Raw genomic sequence first — 18,938 nt, 5'->3', positions numbered from 1 at the left:
AACGAAAATTTAAAAATGATGTTCAAGCAAAAATAAAATTATTGGATGCGTATGAAGGCAGTGGCCTTCATGGCGTTGACACTTCTGCATCACTTTCTGGAGGGCCAGTAAGAGCTGATAACGACAGCGCATTATTTGAGGCAAACCGCCGAATGACAGCTCGTAAGATCACTGAGAGCTTAAATCTACTTAAGAGAGCTTATTCTACTGTTCTTGATAAAATGTTATTTTTATACACTATAAAGAAATCGATTTTTGTTTTGATCAAAAAAAAGAAAGTTTTTTTCTGAATCACACCATATAATTAAAATTCGTATTAGACATAGTTTAGTTTATGCAGTACTAATTACTATTATAATAATAAGACTATGCATAGTTGCAAACAACGATAATCTATAAAGGCAGATAACAACTATGTTATGCTGTATTGGGTCGAAGCATAGATATACATGTAATTATAAATTACAGATATAGATGGTTTTAATGGCGACTTTCATAAAGTTTACAGCGTTAACAAAGAATAACGTTGATGATGATAAATACTTGTTATCAGGCAGGATTAAATTCGTCGTCTGACAACATTACATCATATATACATCCGGGCTCTCGATTGTGGATGATCTTATGGAGAAACACTAGATTAAGCTACGGTATTAAGCTACGTTTGAAAATCAAACAAAAATCTTGAGCGAAAACTGCGATATTCTTTCATATTTACGTCTATTAAAGGCATATCAAGCATACTTTTTATTAACAACACCCTGAAACTTATTCAATTTAAGTTATTGCACACGTTCGCATTACAAGCTATGCACGACACGACGAAACATTGAATTAATTTCAATTTCATGACGGTAAGAGCATATTTCACAAACGAGACTTCATAGATTAATAGTCAAAAACTAAAATAGTACTCTATAATTACCTAAAAAAAATATATTATTCCATTAAAATGAAAAAACCAAAAAATGAAAGAAAATTGAGAGGAAACGGAACGTTGAACCATCATTAACGAGCGCTACCAACAATAATTGATGCAACTGCCACAAAAAAGACGAGAAAAAGAGCGCGTGATATGCCAGAAATAATGGTATCATGACTTTTAACTATGAAAGATTTCGGCCCCATATAGCAAGAATCAGACCAGCTCAGGAAATGTTTGCATCGTTAACCTGGAAAATCGCATTTTCCCTCTGTTAGTAACGAACACTCGTGCGGGTTTTAATGTTTGCTCGCTCCTTGGGACGATAACCAGGGGTTCTTTGGGAGAAAACCTCAAAAGACGGAATATTTTCCCAGTAAGGAATTTGAAAATTGCCTGAGAAAGAGAAAACAGTTGTAACAAGTGATTGCCTGTACTTTGATTACTTTGTTCACTCATTTGCTTCTGACGTAAATACATTGTTGACTACAAAAGAAAAATCTCAATAATCGAGCAATAATGGAACTCGATTTATTTTTTATGAACCGATGGTTATTGCTACCAGGCCAAGCCAATTGCTTGTTTTTTTTTTGAAAATTTGAAAAAATCAAAATGAATTATATCGTGTGGCCGACAATATAGTGAAATTTTTAATTAATATATTCGGTTAGAGAGACCCTTAGTTCAAAATCGCCCATAAGTGTTTTGAATGAAAGACGCCAAACGCTAGCAAAGCGACTTTGTTTTGCAAAGAACTGTCGTCGTTCAGTCGTCGAGTGATTTCAATCATGTGGTAGAATATGTGAAAAAATCCGCAAAATAATCGGTTTGTTTAAATCTTAAAATGTGGTTCCCTAAACTACTATATAAGTATTTTAAAGGAATTTCACACTTAATTTCGAAACAACTGAATGATATTCCTACAATATGCATAAATATAATTTTAAATATTCATCCATTGAATTGTAATTTTTAGGATAGCATAGGTTTTTCGTACAATTTTGAGGAAATCTATTTACAAATTGTTAATAAGAACTTATATGCACAATACCTCGTCTAATCTGGTCCGTTTGAGTACAACGATCCAACTCTCTTGACTTGTGTATTCCAAGCAAGTTATGTTCTGCGAATTGCTGTTAATCTTTTCGCCAGTCTTCATCTGCGTCGACAGATAAAAACTCATTTTGTCAAACGTGGGATTTTCATAACGGTATATTGAAACATTATCATCAAGCCGTTACTTTGTGAGAGGCGGTCTAATGATTAAATTTTGATGCACTATCATATTGGCTATGTGTGATCAATTTTTTCCATTTTTCTACAAGCATTACAGCATCATCCATAGAATATGCGTTCAAATTCTTGTACATTTATCTGCTATAGCTTATAAGCAAAAAAGTAATTTTTTATTTTTTTTGAAAGACAGAGGTATTCTCAGTTTACGTGATTCTGTACGCGTGTCCTTCAACCGATTTGGCTTATTTTCTATACCAAACCGTGTTCTAGCACTTCAAATTTTCTGCCACATTTATAGTCGATAGCTTCATTTTTTGCGGCCATGAGAATGTTTGCAACAGACATTACACAAACGGACAGACGGACATGGTTAAATCGATTTAAAATATGATGCTGATCGAAAATATATGTATTCTAGTTGCTAGTTTAGTAACAAAGACAACTTCAAATGCAAGACCTGTGTATGAAAACTTCAAAGATTGACCAATCGATGGATCCGTACGAGTAGCTGATAGGTACGAATCGCAAATACCAAGTCAGTGTTTCAAATTTTAAATGCGGTAGAGTTCATTTTGGTCGCAAATATACTAGGTGCTCAATTGGTGATGGCATAACACTTACCGACTGGACGCATACCTACTAGATTGCGGCTGTCACCTCACAACCGTTACCGTGTTGCCATGTTGCGGAAAGCGAACATGTGTTGAGTGCTCGATCTACATCAAAAAAAATCACCGGGCTATCATATCAAATCAAAATACCAGTGAGCTTCCATCCTAGCCTTTGTGACACAAAAATAAGAATTTCTTTCCAGACGCACCGCATTATATCAGTTCGATATTCATAACTTGGAGACCAAACTCTCAATGTATATTTTAGTGTGTTGGCCTAACCAACTTCCAGTTATGTGAAGGTCGCAAAATTCTCGAGACGACTTTTTTAATAAATCCTAGATTATGCCTGACTTTATTTACAGCTAAACTTATATGCGGATGAAAGGTGAGGTCTTACAAAATAATAATTTTTTACATCTACTAAGAGGCATAACCTTTGCTCTACTCCAACCCACTAAAGCTTCTAAATTTTGCTTTAGACAGAGTTTGTTCATGTGTCAGATGAAAGAGACAGTTTGACATTGTCGACATATATAAAAATACGTGACTGCTGAACCACGGATGGTAGATTATTTGTGAGTAAAACGAAGGCGAGGAGGACCAGGTAACTTCGTTATGGAAAGCCAAATAGAACTATGCCTCTTTTCGCTAAAGCGAAAGGAACAAGGAACATACAACTGTATAAAATAAGTTTAAAGATAAGTAGGCCATGATTTACTCTATCAAACGAGAAGCAATACATGTTTCAATAACACATTCAAAGTTTGGCATTGGGCGCCAATACGCTATTGATAGTGTTTAGTGAATAAAATGAGTGAGGTGGCTATTTAAGATCTATTTTTGTCAATTATTTTAATCGAAGTAAAGACACGTATTATTCGTATTTAGATATGCATATATATATATATATATATACATATGTATGTATATATTGTTTTTGTTTTTTTTTTGTTAATTTCAGATAAACTTCAAATGATCTATAAACAATGTTTATTATTGGTAAAAGAATGTTTATATATGTAAATAAAATAAATAAAATTTCACCTTGAATTTTCGCTAAAACATTCACGTCACAGATAGTCAGAGACGTAATTGTAGTTATAGTAAATTTTGTCTAAAATATCCTCAGCTATTGTTCGATGCATTTTTGTTTTATTTTATTTACTTATTCCGTTCCTTTTTTCTTGTTTCTTTTCATTTTTTGTAATTATAGTCATAACATTTAGCGAACGCTATATTATTAGTTTGTTTAGTTGAGCCGCTATGTATCGTGCTGAAACATTAATTTGAAATACTTTTAAAGAATTTCTTTGTTGATTGTAAACAAAATTTTTTCCAAAAGAATTTTTAGGGATCAAAATAATGATAGCGCAATGTTCCTGCTGTTCCTCTGCATCTAACACTGAAGACATAATACATTTTTCGATTGTAATGAATAGAGCGTGTGTCGGAGATGCCATAATTTACATATATAACCGTAGTGGATGTAAGAATTGTATATGTAAATGTTTTTATGTCTGTTCCACATCAAAACCTCTATGAAAAGAATAAATATGTTTTCGTATCTTTTTTTCTTCACTCTTTTTTACTAAGCCGCTCACTAGGTCTTCTTCGGTATTGATTTTCCCTTCTTTAAATTAGAAATTAGTTTGCAGCAGGGAGTTTGATCTCAAGCTTTTTTTTTTACTGCAAACATCCTATATAAAAATCAGTTAAAGCAAACCGCACGCTCATCCACAATTGTGAAAAAATGTTATATAAACAAGAAAGAAATTGCATTCGTTTTAGGTTGAATTTAATAACGCTGACGCAAAGAAGATGTCTCCATTCCGTACGTATTTTAAATCGTATTTTGGTACAAATCGAGAACACTTTATAGGTAATTGTACAGTATCTATATAGTCTGTGTTCGGCTTTATTTTTTCAAGCATAATCTGACTAGAGTACTGAAAGAAGATTTGGGAGCTCGTCTATCGGGCTAAACAAAATCTTGAGATCGTATTGGTGACTTTTAGAGATGAACTGGCAAACAATAAGACATGACTGAGACGATCCCGCCCTTTACGTTAATCAAGTATGAAATAAATGTCTTTCGAGTTTCCGATTTACATTTCTATGGTTTGCAAAAATTTGATAAGTTCAATATAAATCGCTTGGCGAGTATAGTCAAACAGTGTGTAAATATATTACGTATGTTTTTTCGGCAGTACAGGGCAATGCCGTCTTTATTTCCTGAGTGATGTGTTGCGCCTCTTACAGTTTTAAACATCGAAAATTTGTATATACAATTATCGTATATGATAGATAGTCATGTTTTAAGCCGATATCATATGCTCAAGTCAGTCCTTGCGGATTCAAATCTCAAGTGCGGTAGAGTCTTTTAGTCATAGCTGTGGTGAGAGCTCGGTAGACAAACGCATAACATTTATTGATTGGGCACACACCTATTTCTGTGTCATTCCTCTCTTCTTTCTGACAAAAACAGTGTTAAATGAATAGGGGCCATCCCATGAATGTTTGGGCATATTACAAAAAAAAAAATACGTGAGCCAATAATTCTTGGAATAAAACACTTAGATGTCGTCACTAACAAACATTCGAAATTTTTTTTTTGGAGAGCCAGTCACAACAAACCACTAAGCCTACTAAACTTCATAAGTATTTTTTAATGATTTCTTTGAAACTTACGGCGGTTTTAAAGACACAGCTTTTCTCGTTTTCAAAGCAGTGCAAAATATTCGACTTTCGCGTTTCGATTAAACTTTGCTGTTTGATGGGAAAGCACACCGCCCAAATTCAGCTTTGATTTGAAAAAAGTCTTGTGGTTATTATTCTTCGCTGACAACGATAGTTTCTTGGTGGTTTGTCGACTTTAAGGATGAGGCTGAACGCCAGTGAAAAGAGCCAGAATGTTATCGTCAATAATTGAAACCTGGAGTTGCAAGAGATAGCTGACGTCCTAACGAGGCCAAAGGGTAGTTTATTCACTATTTTGCATGCAAATGTCGGGCAGAAGAGAGCTGTTTTTAAATGGATACCCTGCTTATAAAAAATGTAGCAAGGGCACGCGGCCCCAACTCGCAGTCTACGATGGCAAAATTGAACGAAATGAAATTTTACTTCCTGCTCCGCTCGTCGGATTGCTCACATCTGGCCCCCAGCTTCTGCTATCTAATTTGCAAGTCTTGAAACGGTACTCCAAGTGAAAAGCTTTGTATCAAATACTATCATTGTAGAAACTAAACCGCATTTTGCAGATTACTGGAGCGTTCGATGAATTGTATCACTCTTGAGGAATAATAGCAGATTTTGAAGAAAAAAGATTTTTTTTACTTCGTCCCGCGAATTATTGACCGATTGTTATAGGCATATTATTCGTAGATATGTTTATTATCTTTGTTGTTCATTTACTTAATTATTTATTTTTGAAAACTCCGTTTTTTAACCAATCGAATGGCGGATATTAACATTTCGATATCAGTCGAATATAATTTCTTCCTTGCTTTTAGTATTTTTCTATTGCTTTCCATTCAACTGTTCGTTATTGAGTAAATAAAAACAAAAAATAAAAATATTGATAATTGCTATGGAAGATTTAAAATTGCGGGTAATTACATAAATTTTTGTTGTTGTTTTATTTAAAAGAGCCAAAGGAAGAAAGAAGAGAAATATAACTAAAAATTATAATTGCGACCCAGAAACAAGAAAGAACAAAACAAAATAAGAAAAAAAAGATCATAAAAGTAACGCACGTACCCAGTATCAGTATAAAAAACTCATAAACACATTTTTATTTTTAAAATGTAAACATTTCAGATTTAACGACTTTCCTTTATGTGATTTCCCGTTCAATGTAAGGAACGTTTAAGCAACGTTTGCTGCAGTAGGCAAACGCGACGTATAAAAAATCATGGGGCAGAACTTGTGCGTACCATGGTCGGTACAATTAGGGCATTGTGACGTTGTAAACGTTTACGTTTTAATTGCGTCAACGTTTTCGGATCATTTTGTTGATTTTTCGTCTTTGATATCGTAAATGATATTTTTCGACTCTGTTGTTGCTGTTGCTTTTGTTGCTGCTGCATTTGATATACTCCCTTTGAACCGAATAATTTCTGTCGTAAACTGGGTCTTTTGAAACGCAAATCTTTCGTTGCATAATGAGAAGCCTTAGCAGCATTTTGACCCAACAGTAACTGCTCTCGGTGTTTACGATGTTTAGGATGCTCATGCCGTGTAGCACTTGTAACGACAATATTTGCAAATTCAAGTGGCTGCAATAATGTATTATTATTGGATTTTTCTTTATTCAATTCGTTTTCGTAATGTAGCGATATTGTATCTTTGGATAGTCTACGTTTATCGCCGGTTTTTTTAAATTGTTTTAATTTAGCTTTAGCTTCCAATTCTCGTTTATTTTTCATAGCAACTTCTTCTAGATATTTCTCCTAAGCAATAAATAAAAAATAAATAAAATGCTATACAAATGTTAGACAAATAATTGGTTTGTTTTCTAACTTACAAATAAAGCACGTCTTGCTTTATCGCGTTTAGTTAAGACAACTACCCAGCCGCCAAAAGAAATCATTATGACGGCAGGCACCAATATGCCAGCTAATAAGCCGGACTTACGTATCCAGGCATGATATATTGCTAAAAATATTACCAATGAAGCTAATATTACTGCTACCAAACGTCCATTGGCTTTGCGTTCTTCCTGTAAAAGAGAAGATGGGAAAAATTCGAGAGAAAGTCGTCATTTTATTTTTTACTTTCCTAAATATTTTTAAAAAAATTTTTAAACATTACATGTAAGAGTAAAGGCGTCTATCTGTCTTTCACTTTTTTTCTTTATTTCAATAACTCGATGTATTTGCTAAGTGATGGACTGCGTGTTTGTGTGACTGGCCACGATATCTCATTGAAATCATATGCGGGAGATTATCGCGTAGTAGATAAATTCACTATCATTAGGAACACCATCATCTGCCACCCCTCCCTACGTTCCTATTTTCTTTACATTAACACTCTATCGGCATGAAGGCTAACCACTAACTGAAGTTTGCATAGAGAGGATTGTAACGACAACAAATTAGCTGTAATCCACGTAAACTTGATGTAACTGAATAATGTTTTTAGTAATAGATGCTCAGTCATGATTCCAGCTCTATCAAGTAATTCAATAGTAGATAATTACGAACTGAAAACCTGAGAAAAACACTAGAAAGCTTGTATGAAATAATTCCCGAAAGTAAATGCGGTTCCGAGACATTATATTCTTGGTCGATGTCTCTGGATCACACTGGATCATTTCAACTTCGTTTCACAGTTTAGCTAAGTTGTCTGTCATTGGAAATTTCATTAACGTAATTTGTGATGAAAAGTGCAAACTTATACATATATTTTTTGATTAATGATTTGATGATTAAGGTTAAAAGCAGAGTTCCAATTACTTCTAGTTTTGGTGACTCAATCTCAGAGATATAAAAAATTTTCGACTTATGACCGTAACGAATATACGAATATATTAAATTTGTCAATCTGTTTGAAGACCGAATACACCATATATTTCCGATTCGGTTCAGACTCTGACCATTCTTAGTAATGTTCGTCTATTCCTCTTTATTTGAATATCGTCTATATTCCTGCTAATCAGAGCCGCAAAAATTGAGATACTGAACTGTTAACTGAGCCAGTTATGTTCTAAGTTTAGATTCACAGATCAAATGTGAATGCGTATGCGCTAGACTTATGATGTTTAAAAAGTGGAAAAACGAAACTTTTAAAAAAATATTGTTATAGCATACAACGTTAAAGTGTTCTTATATATTAAACGGTTAAATGAATCAAATATGCGACATTTTGATAAATAACCTCTTGCCGCTTTCCTAGTGAGCTTTTGCCGGTAGCCTGTCAGATGAGAATTATATCACAAGATGAGAATTATATCACACTACCCATTGACAGGCTAATTCTACATACAAATAGATTCCTAGATATAGATAAGCTTTTAGTCTTGTCGACCAAGCAAATCTGCTTGACAATTCCACAAGTCCCTCAGTAATGTCCTGATTATCGGAACATTCTTAGGATATTTACCTATTTTCTTATATATGTTTGGCATATAATGGCCAATTAAGACGGATATAGTTTTCGTAGTTGTTTTTATTAAAAATTCTGCATTTCTACACATGTGCCTACCATTTACATTCAATTTATTGTAAACATTTTATTTAGTTCAAGTTTTCTAAAGAAATTTTAAAACATCGATAAACAACGATTTAAAACAAAACAAATTTAATTAAAAATTGCGCAAAGTACATAAATATTGTGATAAATGCATTAAAACAAAAGAAAATGAAGAAAGACACCTTCGTTAAACGAAAAGTGTAAAATAGGTTTTCTTAACTTACCGTCTAAATGTTTATAGTAAATATAAAGGAAAACATTGTTCAGGAGAAATATCTCCCATCTGGAAAACAGTTTTTATGAGAAGTCTCATTAAAAAGAATACATGAAAATAGCAAAGTGTAGCCGCGCAAGCACTAAAGGAAGTATTGCGACCATCGTTTACATTGCCTCGCTACCCGATTATACACCATTCTTAAATTCTAGACGTGGCATATTCCGAGAAAGACGTGAACTGCGTAAAAGATCGTATTGACTCTCACTCACTAACTGTCCAACGCAATCTAATGCGTTAGTTTCATCGATTAAAAGAAAAAAATTGGTCAGCGGCCTACGCAGCCTAAGCGGCATTCGGCAAAACTCCATTATAATGTATTTATACAAATCAACTGTTTTCTATACACTTTCTGAACTGGTTGACTACACATTTCACTTCTTTCTTAGCAAATTTAATTTTTTTTTTTATTTCCTGATCAATCATTCAGGGGACGTTTCGTATTCGTGTAGTGCGGTAAAAATCGGAAAGAAGTGAAGAAAGAGAAAGAAATAGGCAGCATAGCAGGTGATGGCCGCAGCCGAGCCGGTGCATGCCCAATTAGTAAGTGATTACGACTTAATTGAGTCAAAGTAAAGTCTATCGCATTAAGATTTGAATGCACGAATGCAGACAGGGTAGGAGCGATTTTTACCTACTCGACTCTCCACACGGATAATGGGACTTGATAGTGATATACAATGGCGAGCACTGCTACCACTAGCTACAATTTCTTTTTTTTTTTTGCAACAAAATTTTCATACGAATTATAAAAAAGCCCTACTAAAGGTTTTCCCTTTCCCATAGTTTAGATTAAAACAAAAATCATTGTGTATCTAAGAAGTAAAAAAAAATTTGAATTTGAATGAACTCACGCGATTTTTCTTATCCATTAGTTCCCTAAGATTTTTTTGTATAATTTCATCGTCAACTATTGAACTGGAACGTTTTCTTCCAGGCACCTTTAATTGATTATTGAAACTAACAATTTTATCAACTGCTTCTCGATCCATTGCAGTGACAGTTACTTTCATCTCCACCGACATTTTCGATAAACATAAAATTTTATAAATATAAATATCTATATATCTATATATATGCACAAATTAGTTATTCGTTAGATGACTCATCTATATATATATTTATATAGGTAATGCGGTATGGAATTAAGTTTTCCTTTTTTTTAGCACTAATAAATAAGCAAATAAATAAGCAAAAAAAAATCCTTAAATTATTTTTGAATATTTTCAACCGGAATTTCTTTATTCTTAGAAACGTATTCATTCACGCATGTTTTAACACTTAATGACCTGAAGCAAGACTAAAAGATTTTATCTTTAAAATAATAATAATGATATGCAAATCTTTCTTTCATAAGGTTCTCTCTCAATTCATCCTCATGCCATTGCAATTGTAAAAGAATTGTGCAAAAATTTTTGGTGAGAAATATGGCTGTAACAGGAAAAATTCACTTGAAAGAGTTGAAAAAAATAGTTGTGTCTAATGTATTCGTATAATGCAGTCGCCAAAAATCAATTATTATTATTATCCATATGCGCTATTGTTTATTTATTGATAAACATAAGTTCAACGGGAGTCAATTAACATAAAAAAAAATTCCATTTAAAACAAAAATTCAATTAGAAATTTCTTTACACATGCACACAAACATTTTGCAATTTTGCAATAAATATTAAACATCGATTATTGTTAATTATAAACACCGGAAACCTAATCCCGGATATCGTAAATAGAAAATAATCATATTGAGATCACTTAATATTTAAAGTTATTCAACGTTATTATAAACGTGCTATCAAGCACAGGTAACGTTGCATAAAATGCGAAATTTCTCACTTGTACGAAGGCATATATTATGGGAAATAAAAAACTAATGCAAGATAGATGCATCAGTAATCTGTTAAGGCCGGTTTAATTATGTCCATTGGCCCATCCTTCCTTATTCTTATTTATTTACCCATGAGTTATTATTGGAATTTTCACTTTCTCGGAAATGTTTAAACGAAAGGCTAGAGCTTGTCAAAAATATTCGCAAATACTGGCCGTAGATCGGCATTTAAAAGAGTCATGATTCGTATGCTTCGGCAACTATCTCTGCAATAGACGAAAATTTTGTAAATTACATTTGACATACAGTGCTACTTTAAAATTGGTAAAACCGAAATATAAAAAGTGCTCAGTTTAGGTGTCTCTTATGTTCTTATTGTTAGGTTAGCTCCCAATATTTATCTCGTTTTCTGTTTTTCTAATGCAGAATTTTCTAAATGGCTGCTTCTTTCTTATCTCAAATCGCTTGCTTACGATGGAAACTATTATTGATTATTGCCAAAGACAACACAGAAACGCTAAAAAACTGATAAGCAAACCACAAAAAAAAAAAAAAAAAAAAAAGGAAAGAGGCTCGCTTGTTAAGTTCTTCAGATTTCGTAAAGTTGTTTATACCAAACATGTACATAGGTGACGTTCTAGCTGGCAAGGGCTTTTATATCATTCCATTATTTTTTTGCTTAGAACTTCCAATTATGGAAGACAGTCAGCTTCGATTAAAATTAGTTAGAATAAAGTAGGTGTGTCTCACAACTACCAAGTCTGTGTCCGAGAATTCAAATCGGAATGCGATAGAGTTTGCTTTGGTCGTACACAGCTCAGTCGCAGCGGTAAAGGCATAACACTTGTCGATTCGGCACACAGCCACTAGGTCGCCGCAACTATCTGCTTCTGTTATTTTCTTTTTCCTCCACGGTCACAATGTTACACAAATAGGGGATATCAGCTGAGCGATTAAAAAAAAATAAATAAATAAAAAATAAAATCAAATCTAGAATTGCAGTTAAATAATTAAAAACTATGCTGTGATGCGATAATGAATCCGGTAATGTTCTCCCGATCACACTGAAGTTTAGATAATATATTTATTGTGTTTATTCTGTTACATGATAATAAATAAAATGTTCACTACCAATGTAAATTATTACCTTTTTGTTGATCCATCCAATCCGTTCTGTCCAATCTGCCATGATACGAAAACCAAAATTGGTCCGTTGATGAGAAAAGCTGTCCATCCATGCCCTTAAGCGAAATTGATGCCTTTTTATTTGTTACTTTCCCATCATTTTTTTTTTCTTTTCGTCTTAAAATATCTTAACTAAGTTTTAATAATCATTATTAATACATTAACTTTAGTTCAGTGAAATTTATTAAGCGCCTAAGAAGTTTTCAAATTTTAAATTGTTGTTGTTGTGTTAGCGTTAGAATATTTCATTGTTAGTCATCATAGACTTGTTCTGGAGCTGAAGTCACACCTACTACAAATTCAAGCGTATAGGCACTCACACCGCCTAGTAAAAGAAAAGTATTAAGAAAAGGGTATTTACGATTGGTTGGTTTTACTCGATATTTAACACTCTATCACTTACTTTTTAGATAAGTTTTTTACCGTTTCTGTTATACCCGACACTATCTGTCTGGTGCTTGTGCGGATATATGCAACGCGTAGAAAGACTTCAAGTAGACCCACCTTATAATTATATAATACCGATTAAATCAGAATCAGTTTTTCCAACGATCTAAGCTTGCCTCTCCGTCTGCTTGTCTTCTTTTTTTCTGTTCAACCTACATACCGTAAATTTGGAGATATTTTGAAAAAATTTAATACACAGACATATTTTGGACCAAGGACAAACACTGTTGAAAACATATATATAACGCCGTATTTGAAAAAGTCGTTGTCTGAGTATGAGAAGTGGTGTAGGGCATTTAATCACGGGCCGTGTCCCACTATAATGTTTTTACTTATTTTTATGGGCAACTCTTGCTTAACCTTCATGAGGCACTTTTTGTAGTGTGTATTTAAAGCAATGCGTTTAAACCATTATTTGGTTTATTGTGTGCTATTACACATCAAATTTTTTTAATAGGTTTTAAGAATTGATTTAAAGTTTATATAGCCGCACAATATACTCTTGCTTTCCTCCTCGCTTTTCTTTAAAATCTAAAATAGTGTAATTTTTTTCAATCGCTTTTTAATAGGCCGCATGAGTAGCACACTAGGTAAGCGTCGTAATTACCAAAGCAATGTTCGTGGATTCAAATTTCAGGAGGGGCAGAGTTTAGCTTCGTTATTAGAATAATGAGTACTCAGTCGATAAACCCATAACAGTTATTGATTGGGTACACTAGACTGCGGCCACCACCATTTTCGCCTTCTTCACTTTTTTTTGACCGTCACTGTGTTACGCGAATAGAGGATACGCCTTGAGCGGTTGGCTCATATGAAATATATACAATAGGTGCTTCCGTTAATTTTAGCCATTTTTATATCAGTCACCGAAGGATGAGGGATATATTCATTTTATCAAAGCGTTTGCAATCACCAGAAGGTAAAATCAGAGACCGCATATGGTGTATATACTCTTGATCACCCTCAAACTCTACATCGATTTAAGCATGTCCGTCTGTCTGTCTATCCGGCTGACGATATGTCTGTCTGTGTAATGTCTGTTGTAAACATTCTCGTGGCCGCAAAAAATGAAGCTATCGACTATAAATGTGGCAGCAAATTTGAAGTGCTAGAACACGGTTTGGTATTGAAAATAAGCCAAATCGGTTGAAGGACACGCGTACAGAATTACGTAAACTGAGAATACCTCTGTCTTTCAAAGAAAATAAAAAATTACTTTTTTCCTCAGTACTTATAAGCTATAGCAGATAAATGTACAAGAATTTGAACGCATATTCTATGGATGATGCTGTAATGCTTGTAGAAAAATGGAAAAAATTGATCACACATAGCCAATATGATAGTGCATCAAAATTTAATTCTTTTTTCAATAGCTTTTTAACACGGAAAAACAGGCTTGAAAAACCCCGTAAAGTGTACAAATTCTTGGTCAGTTCCAAATTCGAAATGCGCCTAAATTTGCCCGTCTGTTCTTCTGTACCTCTTTCTGTTTGCGCAACTTTGTAGTATTTGTGATAAATATTCTACCGTTAGCAAAAATGAAGATATCGCCTAAAAATTTGCAAAAGAATTTGGAATTGACCTAAACTTTTCAAAACATGCGCCTACAACGCCCACATGCCTCTACGATTAAAACTTTTATTTTAAAAATAGAAGAAAAAAACTGCGCCCGCTCCATATTATAGAAAACCAGAATTGTGTTCTTTAACTCCTTTTGTCTTCTTTTGGGGTAAACGGTGATGGGTATAAAAGATTCGTTACCGACTAAATGCAATTTTCTTACTTGTTTCGCATTGAAAATGCATTTATTGAGAAAAATTATTAGAATATATTTTTCTACAACGTTTTATGATATTTCTAGTAATATGGCGATATCGTGCGAAAGAACTTATATTAATTTGGTAACGATCCAATCATCGATCCATTTTCGCACTTCTTCCTTGCGAAGCTGCGTGCCAGCCGTTCCAAGCTGCATCGATCTGAACAAGTGGTATTCAGGAGGTGCCATGGCTGTCGAGTGCGTTGAGTGTGGCAGAACTTCCTATTCGAAATACAATAGTGTGTCCTTAACAACTTTTGCAACAAATGCTCAAAATGGTATTTTTAGTCAATTTGCAAGGCAGCCATTTTAAACGTCTAGAAATTGTTGAATCGTCAACTGCTGAACTGTTCAAAAGTTTTTCAGATTTTTAGGGTTTTTGGGTTTCTCTTCAATAAGTCTTGCAATTGTCTTTGAACTTTTTTGACCCTCCAGCCCGTTCTTAGTCATTGACATCAAAATGATCACTACCACATCTTGATAATATCTGGAATGTTAAGCAGGACATCAACCGTGCTACTTATAGCATAATTTCTGAGCGGTGTGATTTTACATATAGTACACACATCCGATCATTCAACAGAGCGACCTCTACAGTTGTATTGTGTTCTAGTTTTTTGGCCTATTCATGGCCGCCATAAATATCTGTTTTCCGCTCTCTGAGAGAGGGGATTAGTTCTTCTTTATACCCTGTGTGCGCACCATTAATAAGTTAAGGAAACATATTTTTGAGTTTAGTATCAAGGGTAAGCATATCTGCAAAAAAGACACCGGCTCAGATCTTCCATTTGCATGGCGTACAGATAAATGACGCAGACTGAACCCTATATTTTTTCCAACCCACCATTTGAAATGCACACACTAGAAGAGTGAATCCAAAGTGAGCACAATTCGCATTGAACAGATACTCGGCTGCCGATACTACAATTGTAGAATCCACGTTTACAGGTATTCTTTGGCGGTATTTTCACACAAGTGTGGCAAGCTCTTTTCCACTTGTGGTACATATTATAACATGATGCCGCAGCAGCTGTGATACAATAATAATATCAGTGACAACAATAATTTCTGCTCTAAAGATTGCCACTTTCGCAAATAGCAATGTCACGCCCTTAAAATGTAAAATTCCCAGTTCAGCAGATATAATTTACAGTTTAAATTAGCCCGTATCATAAAGATTTGCCAGGTCTTGACGCTAATAGCTGATCCACAGCAGCTTAACCATTCAACAACACCAACCATAAGATTCCACGTTATTGACCCGTGTACAGCGAACGATCACCAACCAATACTTTGGAGGTTTAGCATGAACGCCCCAATTTTATTTCAAAAACAGTAACAATGATTGCCACAATATAACGTCAAGAATTGCAATGAGCGCTCCGGAAATGCCCACTATCATAATTAGGTACACACTAGGTACACAATTTTCCAAGATCACCACAAACTGCCCTAATATTAGATGGAATAATTGTAGTATCTCAGCCCTTCATGTACCAGTACTCTCAATCATTCAGTACCATTAACCCAGCAAACGGGGAAAGAGCACCAAATTAATACTTAGCATAAGATACAATTACAGATTGAACACAACGTCTTAATTTTGGATGTAAGAATCTAAGAAAGTTTGCACAATATATAATGTTATGCGAAAAAGTTATCATAACACAATATAACTACTTACGTCAACAAAAATGGAGACACCTTTAACCTTATAATCCAACTTAATAAGTCATATACTTTCAACGTTCACTGGTTAACTATTCCGCACAGGTTACAAAAGGCGACTTTGACTAACACCCAAGACATGGTAAAATGAAGGATTTTTAAGGAAATGAAGCAAAAATTTACCAGCGAGATGCAAAAGCTGTTTTATTTAGTTAAAGTTGCCATTCCTCATATTTTTCTGCATTGATATTACGCTTTAAGGTGTACTTGATTTTTTTTAAAACCTCCGTGTAATATTTTTTATGTTAAGCAGAAATTATTAACTCAACATAAAAGGTCCAATAAAGCTTTCATATAAGGTTTTTAAAACTTTTTAAACGTATTCGATTCAGAGTTTGAATGCAGACGCTGTTTGTAAATTTTATTATAAAAATTATAAATATATAAGGAAAAAATTGAGTTCGTTTTATTTATTGCTCAAGGATATATTCATTTTGTTTAGATTCCATAGACCCTGAATTGTTTCTTTACTTTCCCTAGAGGTTACATTTAGATAGCATTAGTACCACGATTTTGTTATTGCTTTTTGCATTAGAAAGAAGTGACGTCATCTATAAAACAAAGCGCTTTTTATTTCCGAGCGATAGCAAGAGTAGCGAAAGCGGTGACAAAATTTATATATAATACAAAGAAAAACGGATATCAATTTTTGACGTTGATACGTAATAATTATCGTTTTGTCTCACCACTCCCACATCTGATTTTTGTGAACTCGCAAGCCCAAATGCCTCTTGTTCTATTCACAGCTGATAATTTTAAGGAGATCCATAATGACCTCTTTCAATTTCATAATTTACTGACAACTTTGCAGACTTTTCTTCTTAAATTGTATAATATTTAGTCATGATAAAGCAATCAATAGAAAATGATTGATTTGAATATATAAGAATATGGGAGTCAGGTTGCGTGAAAACTAGCTCGTACAATCTGATCGTTCTTGTACTGAAGCTCAACTACTAAACATAATTATCTTTCAACGCATTTGTGAATATTATACTCAACAGAGAATTATGTTGTTATATTTTGCGAAATGCTGGGTAATGCAGTACGAATCCAATCAATAGCCAATCCTATTGTTAAAAAATAAACCGAAGAAAACAATTGATACAAGGCGGGCCGATATGCTACCGACTAATAAAACAGCAATGTTTTACCTTTACATATTAAACACAATTTAAGAATAAAACAAATTAAGCGGTTGAAGTCGTCGGAATCCAATTTGTATTCACATCTTTCAATACATTCAAATTTAATCGACGTGCTTTAAAAAGCAATGAATCCTCATTCTGTTTTCATGCGTAAGGAATATTACTGTTACTGTGGATACTAATGAACTTTAGCAGATCTGTAAAAAACGTATCTATCGCGATTATTAAAGAGTTATAATGAATGACTTTAAATGACTTGCTTTAAAATGAAATGACTTGAAAATTTTACCATTTTATAAACCACACTCTATTTTCCCATGTATGTAAACATTTTTCCCCGCTCTTACGTATCGAGAAAATTCGAAAGGATAAAATATAAATAATTACCTTCAAACCTATCTAAAAATCTCCAAACACAATGAACACAATGATTGCATCTGCATCGTACATCATGCACGTTCTGTGAAAATAAAATTTAAATGCACATGGTTATATACAGTTTAACAAATATCTTATGTTGCTCATTGCATCAATGTAAAATTTTAAATTTTCCGCATTTCCACTAACAAACGAAATAGTGTATTTAATAATTCAAGCAGCGTGTTACCTTAAAATCGTTATTTTTATTAATTTCGCAGGTTTATCAAGAAGGAAAAAGAAATAATTAAATTTAATTAAGTTAAGCGAAATAAAATAAAAGTAAATTTAACTTTGAGGAAAAAGTAGAGAAAAAAGCATATGCAAAAAATTAAAAAAAAGTTCGAAGAAGAGTTTATCAAAGCGGTATATAAAGAGCAAGAGCAAGCAAATGTAGAAGAAGAGCTTGCGAGTTTATCGGAATACGGGTGAAAAGAAAAGTCTCGATATAAAAATGATATAAGGAGCTGAGTAGAGAAGGACTGAAAATATATATTGAATTTCTCAAGATTTTTGTTTCTTTTTTTCTTAATACAAAAGAATATTCATAGTTTTATATCATTTATTTCATATGTTGTTTACATAAACTTGCCTAGCCTCAAAGCTTACGTTTAATTGTGCTTAAAGAATTTTTCTGCGGGATATGCCTTCACTTTTTTTCTATTATCTTAACTAAAGAGTCACCGCTGTTCATCTTTGCTTCTCACTCAAATATGTCTCTACAAATCAATAAGCAATTCGATAACAAAAATTGCTAGTTAATGTTAAATATTATTTTATTCACTATTGTATGAACATACCAGGAAGGCCAGAAGTAATTTAAACAGCCTCCTTCCGAAAAATTGCTTTTTCTTCTTGTTATCTTTTGCTTTAAAAAATCATCCGAACAAGCTTTTCGCTTTATTAAGTTTTCATTTCATTAATGCTTATGTAGTTTCTACTGTTGTGTTCATTTTTCAAAACTTTCTTTTAATAACACAAATTAAACAGTATTACATGAACATTGCCTACAATAGCGCAATATGCTAATCCAGTCATTATGCTTAGCGCATAAGACAATGCGATATATATATTTAATATGTAGTATGCTATATAATATATATATACACTTACGTAATATAGCTTTTTATC

At 33.4% G+C, this 18,938-nt stretch overlaps 1 protein-coding gene across 3 annotated transcripts; it reads right to left on the bottom strand.

Moving 5' to 3' along the window:
• Nucleotides 1–6,680: 6,680 nt before the first annotated feature.
• Nucleotides 6,681–18,849, bottom strand: LOC119637300. 3 transcript variants are annotated; one of them, XM_038033239.1, is made up of 5 exons: nt 18,608–18,849; nt 12,652–12,847; nt 12,211–12,573; nt 7,295–7,489; nt 6,681–7,220 (listed from the first exon to the last, which is right to left on the bottom strand). In XM_038033239.1, exons 3-5 carry the CDS (start codon nt 12,295–12,297, stop codon nt 6,681–6,683), a joined length of 822 nt encoding a protein of 273 aa, XP_037889167.1. In that variant the 5' UTR covers nt 12,298–12,573; nt 12,652–12,847; nt 18,608–18,849. The 3 variants fall into 3 exon arrangements, with proteins under 3 accessions (XP_037889167.1, XP_037889168.1, XP_037889166.1); XM_038033240.1 differs by lacking the exon at nt 18,608–18,849 and having other exon boundaries at nt 12,652–12,987; XM_038033238.1 differs by lacking the exons at nt 12,211–12,573; nt 12,652–12,847; nt 18,608–18,849 and adding an exon at nt 10,090–10,243.
• Nucleotides 18,850–18,938: the final 89 nt, after the last annotated feature.

The sequence above is a fragment of the Glossina fuscipes genome, unplaced genomic scaffold (genome assembly GCF_014805625.2).
Source record: "Glossina fuscipes isolate IAEA_lab_2018 unplaced genomic scaffold, Yale_Gfus_2 59, whole genome shotgun sequence".
Taxonomy (NCBI): Eukaryota; Metazoa; Arthropoda; class Insecta; order Diptera; family Glossinidae; genus Glossina; species Glossina fuscipes.
The sequence above is the reverse complement of the archived record's forward strand: the minus strand, read 5'-3'. Positions and strand labels throughout refer to the sequence as shown.

What these genes read in the sequence shown, in the direction of transcription:
- LOC119637300 (XM_038033238.1), bottom strand. Translation starts at nt 10,227, where the DNA reads ATGGATCGAGAAGCAGTTGATAAAATTGTTAGTTTCAATAATCAATTA. An exon ending in TAATGGATAAGAAAAATCGC is followed by an intron (nt 7,490 to 10,089) that starts GTGAGTTCATTC and finishes TCTCTTTTACAG; the next exon opens with GAAGAACGCAAAGCCAATGG. An exon ending in AAGCAAGACGTGCTTTATTT is followed by an intron (nt 7,221 to 7,294) that starts GTAAGTTAGAAA and finishes TTTATTGCTTAG; the next exon opens with GAGAAATATCTAGAAGAAGT.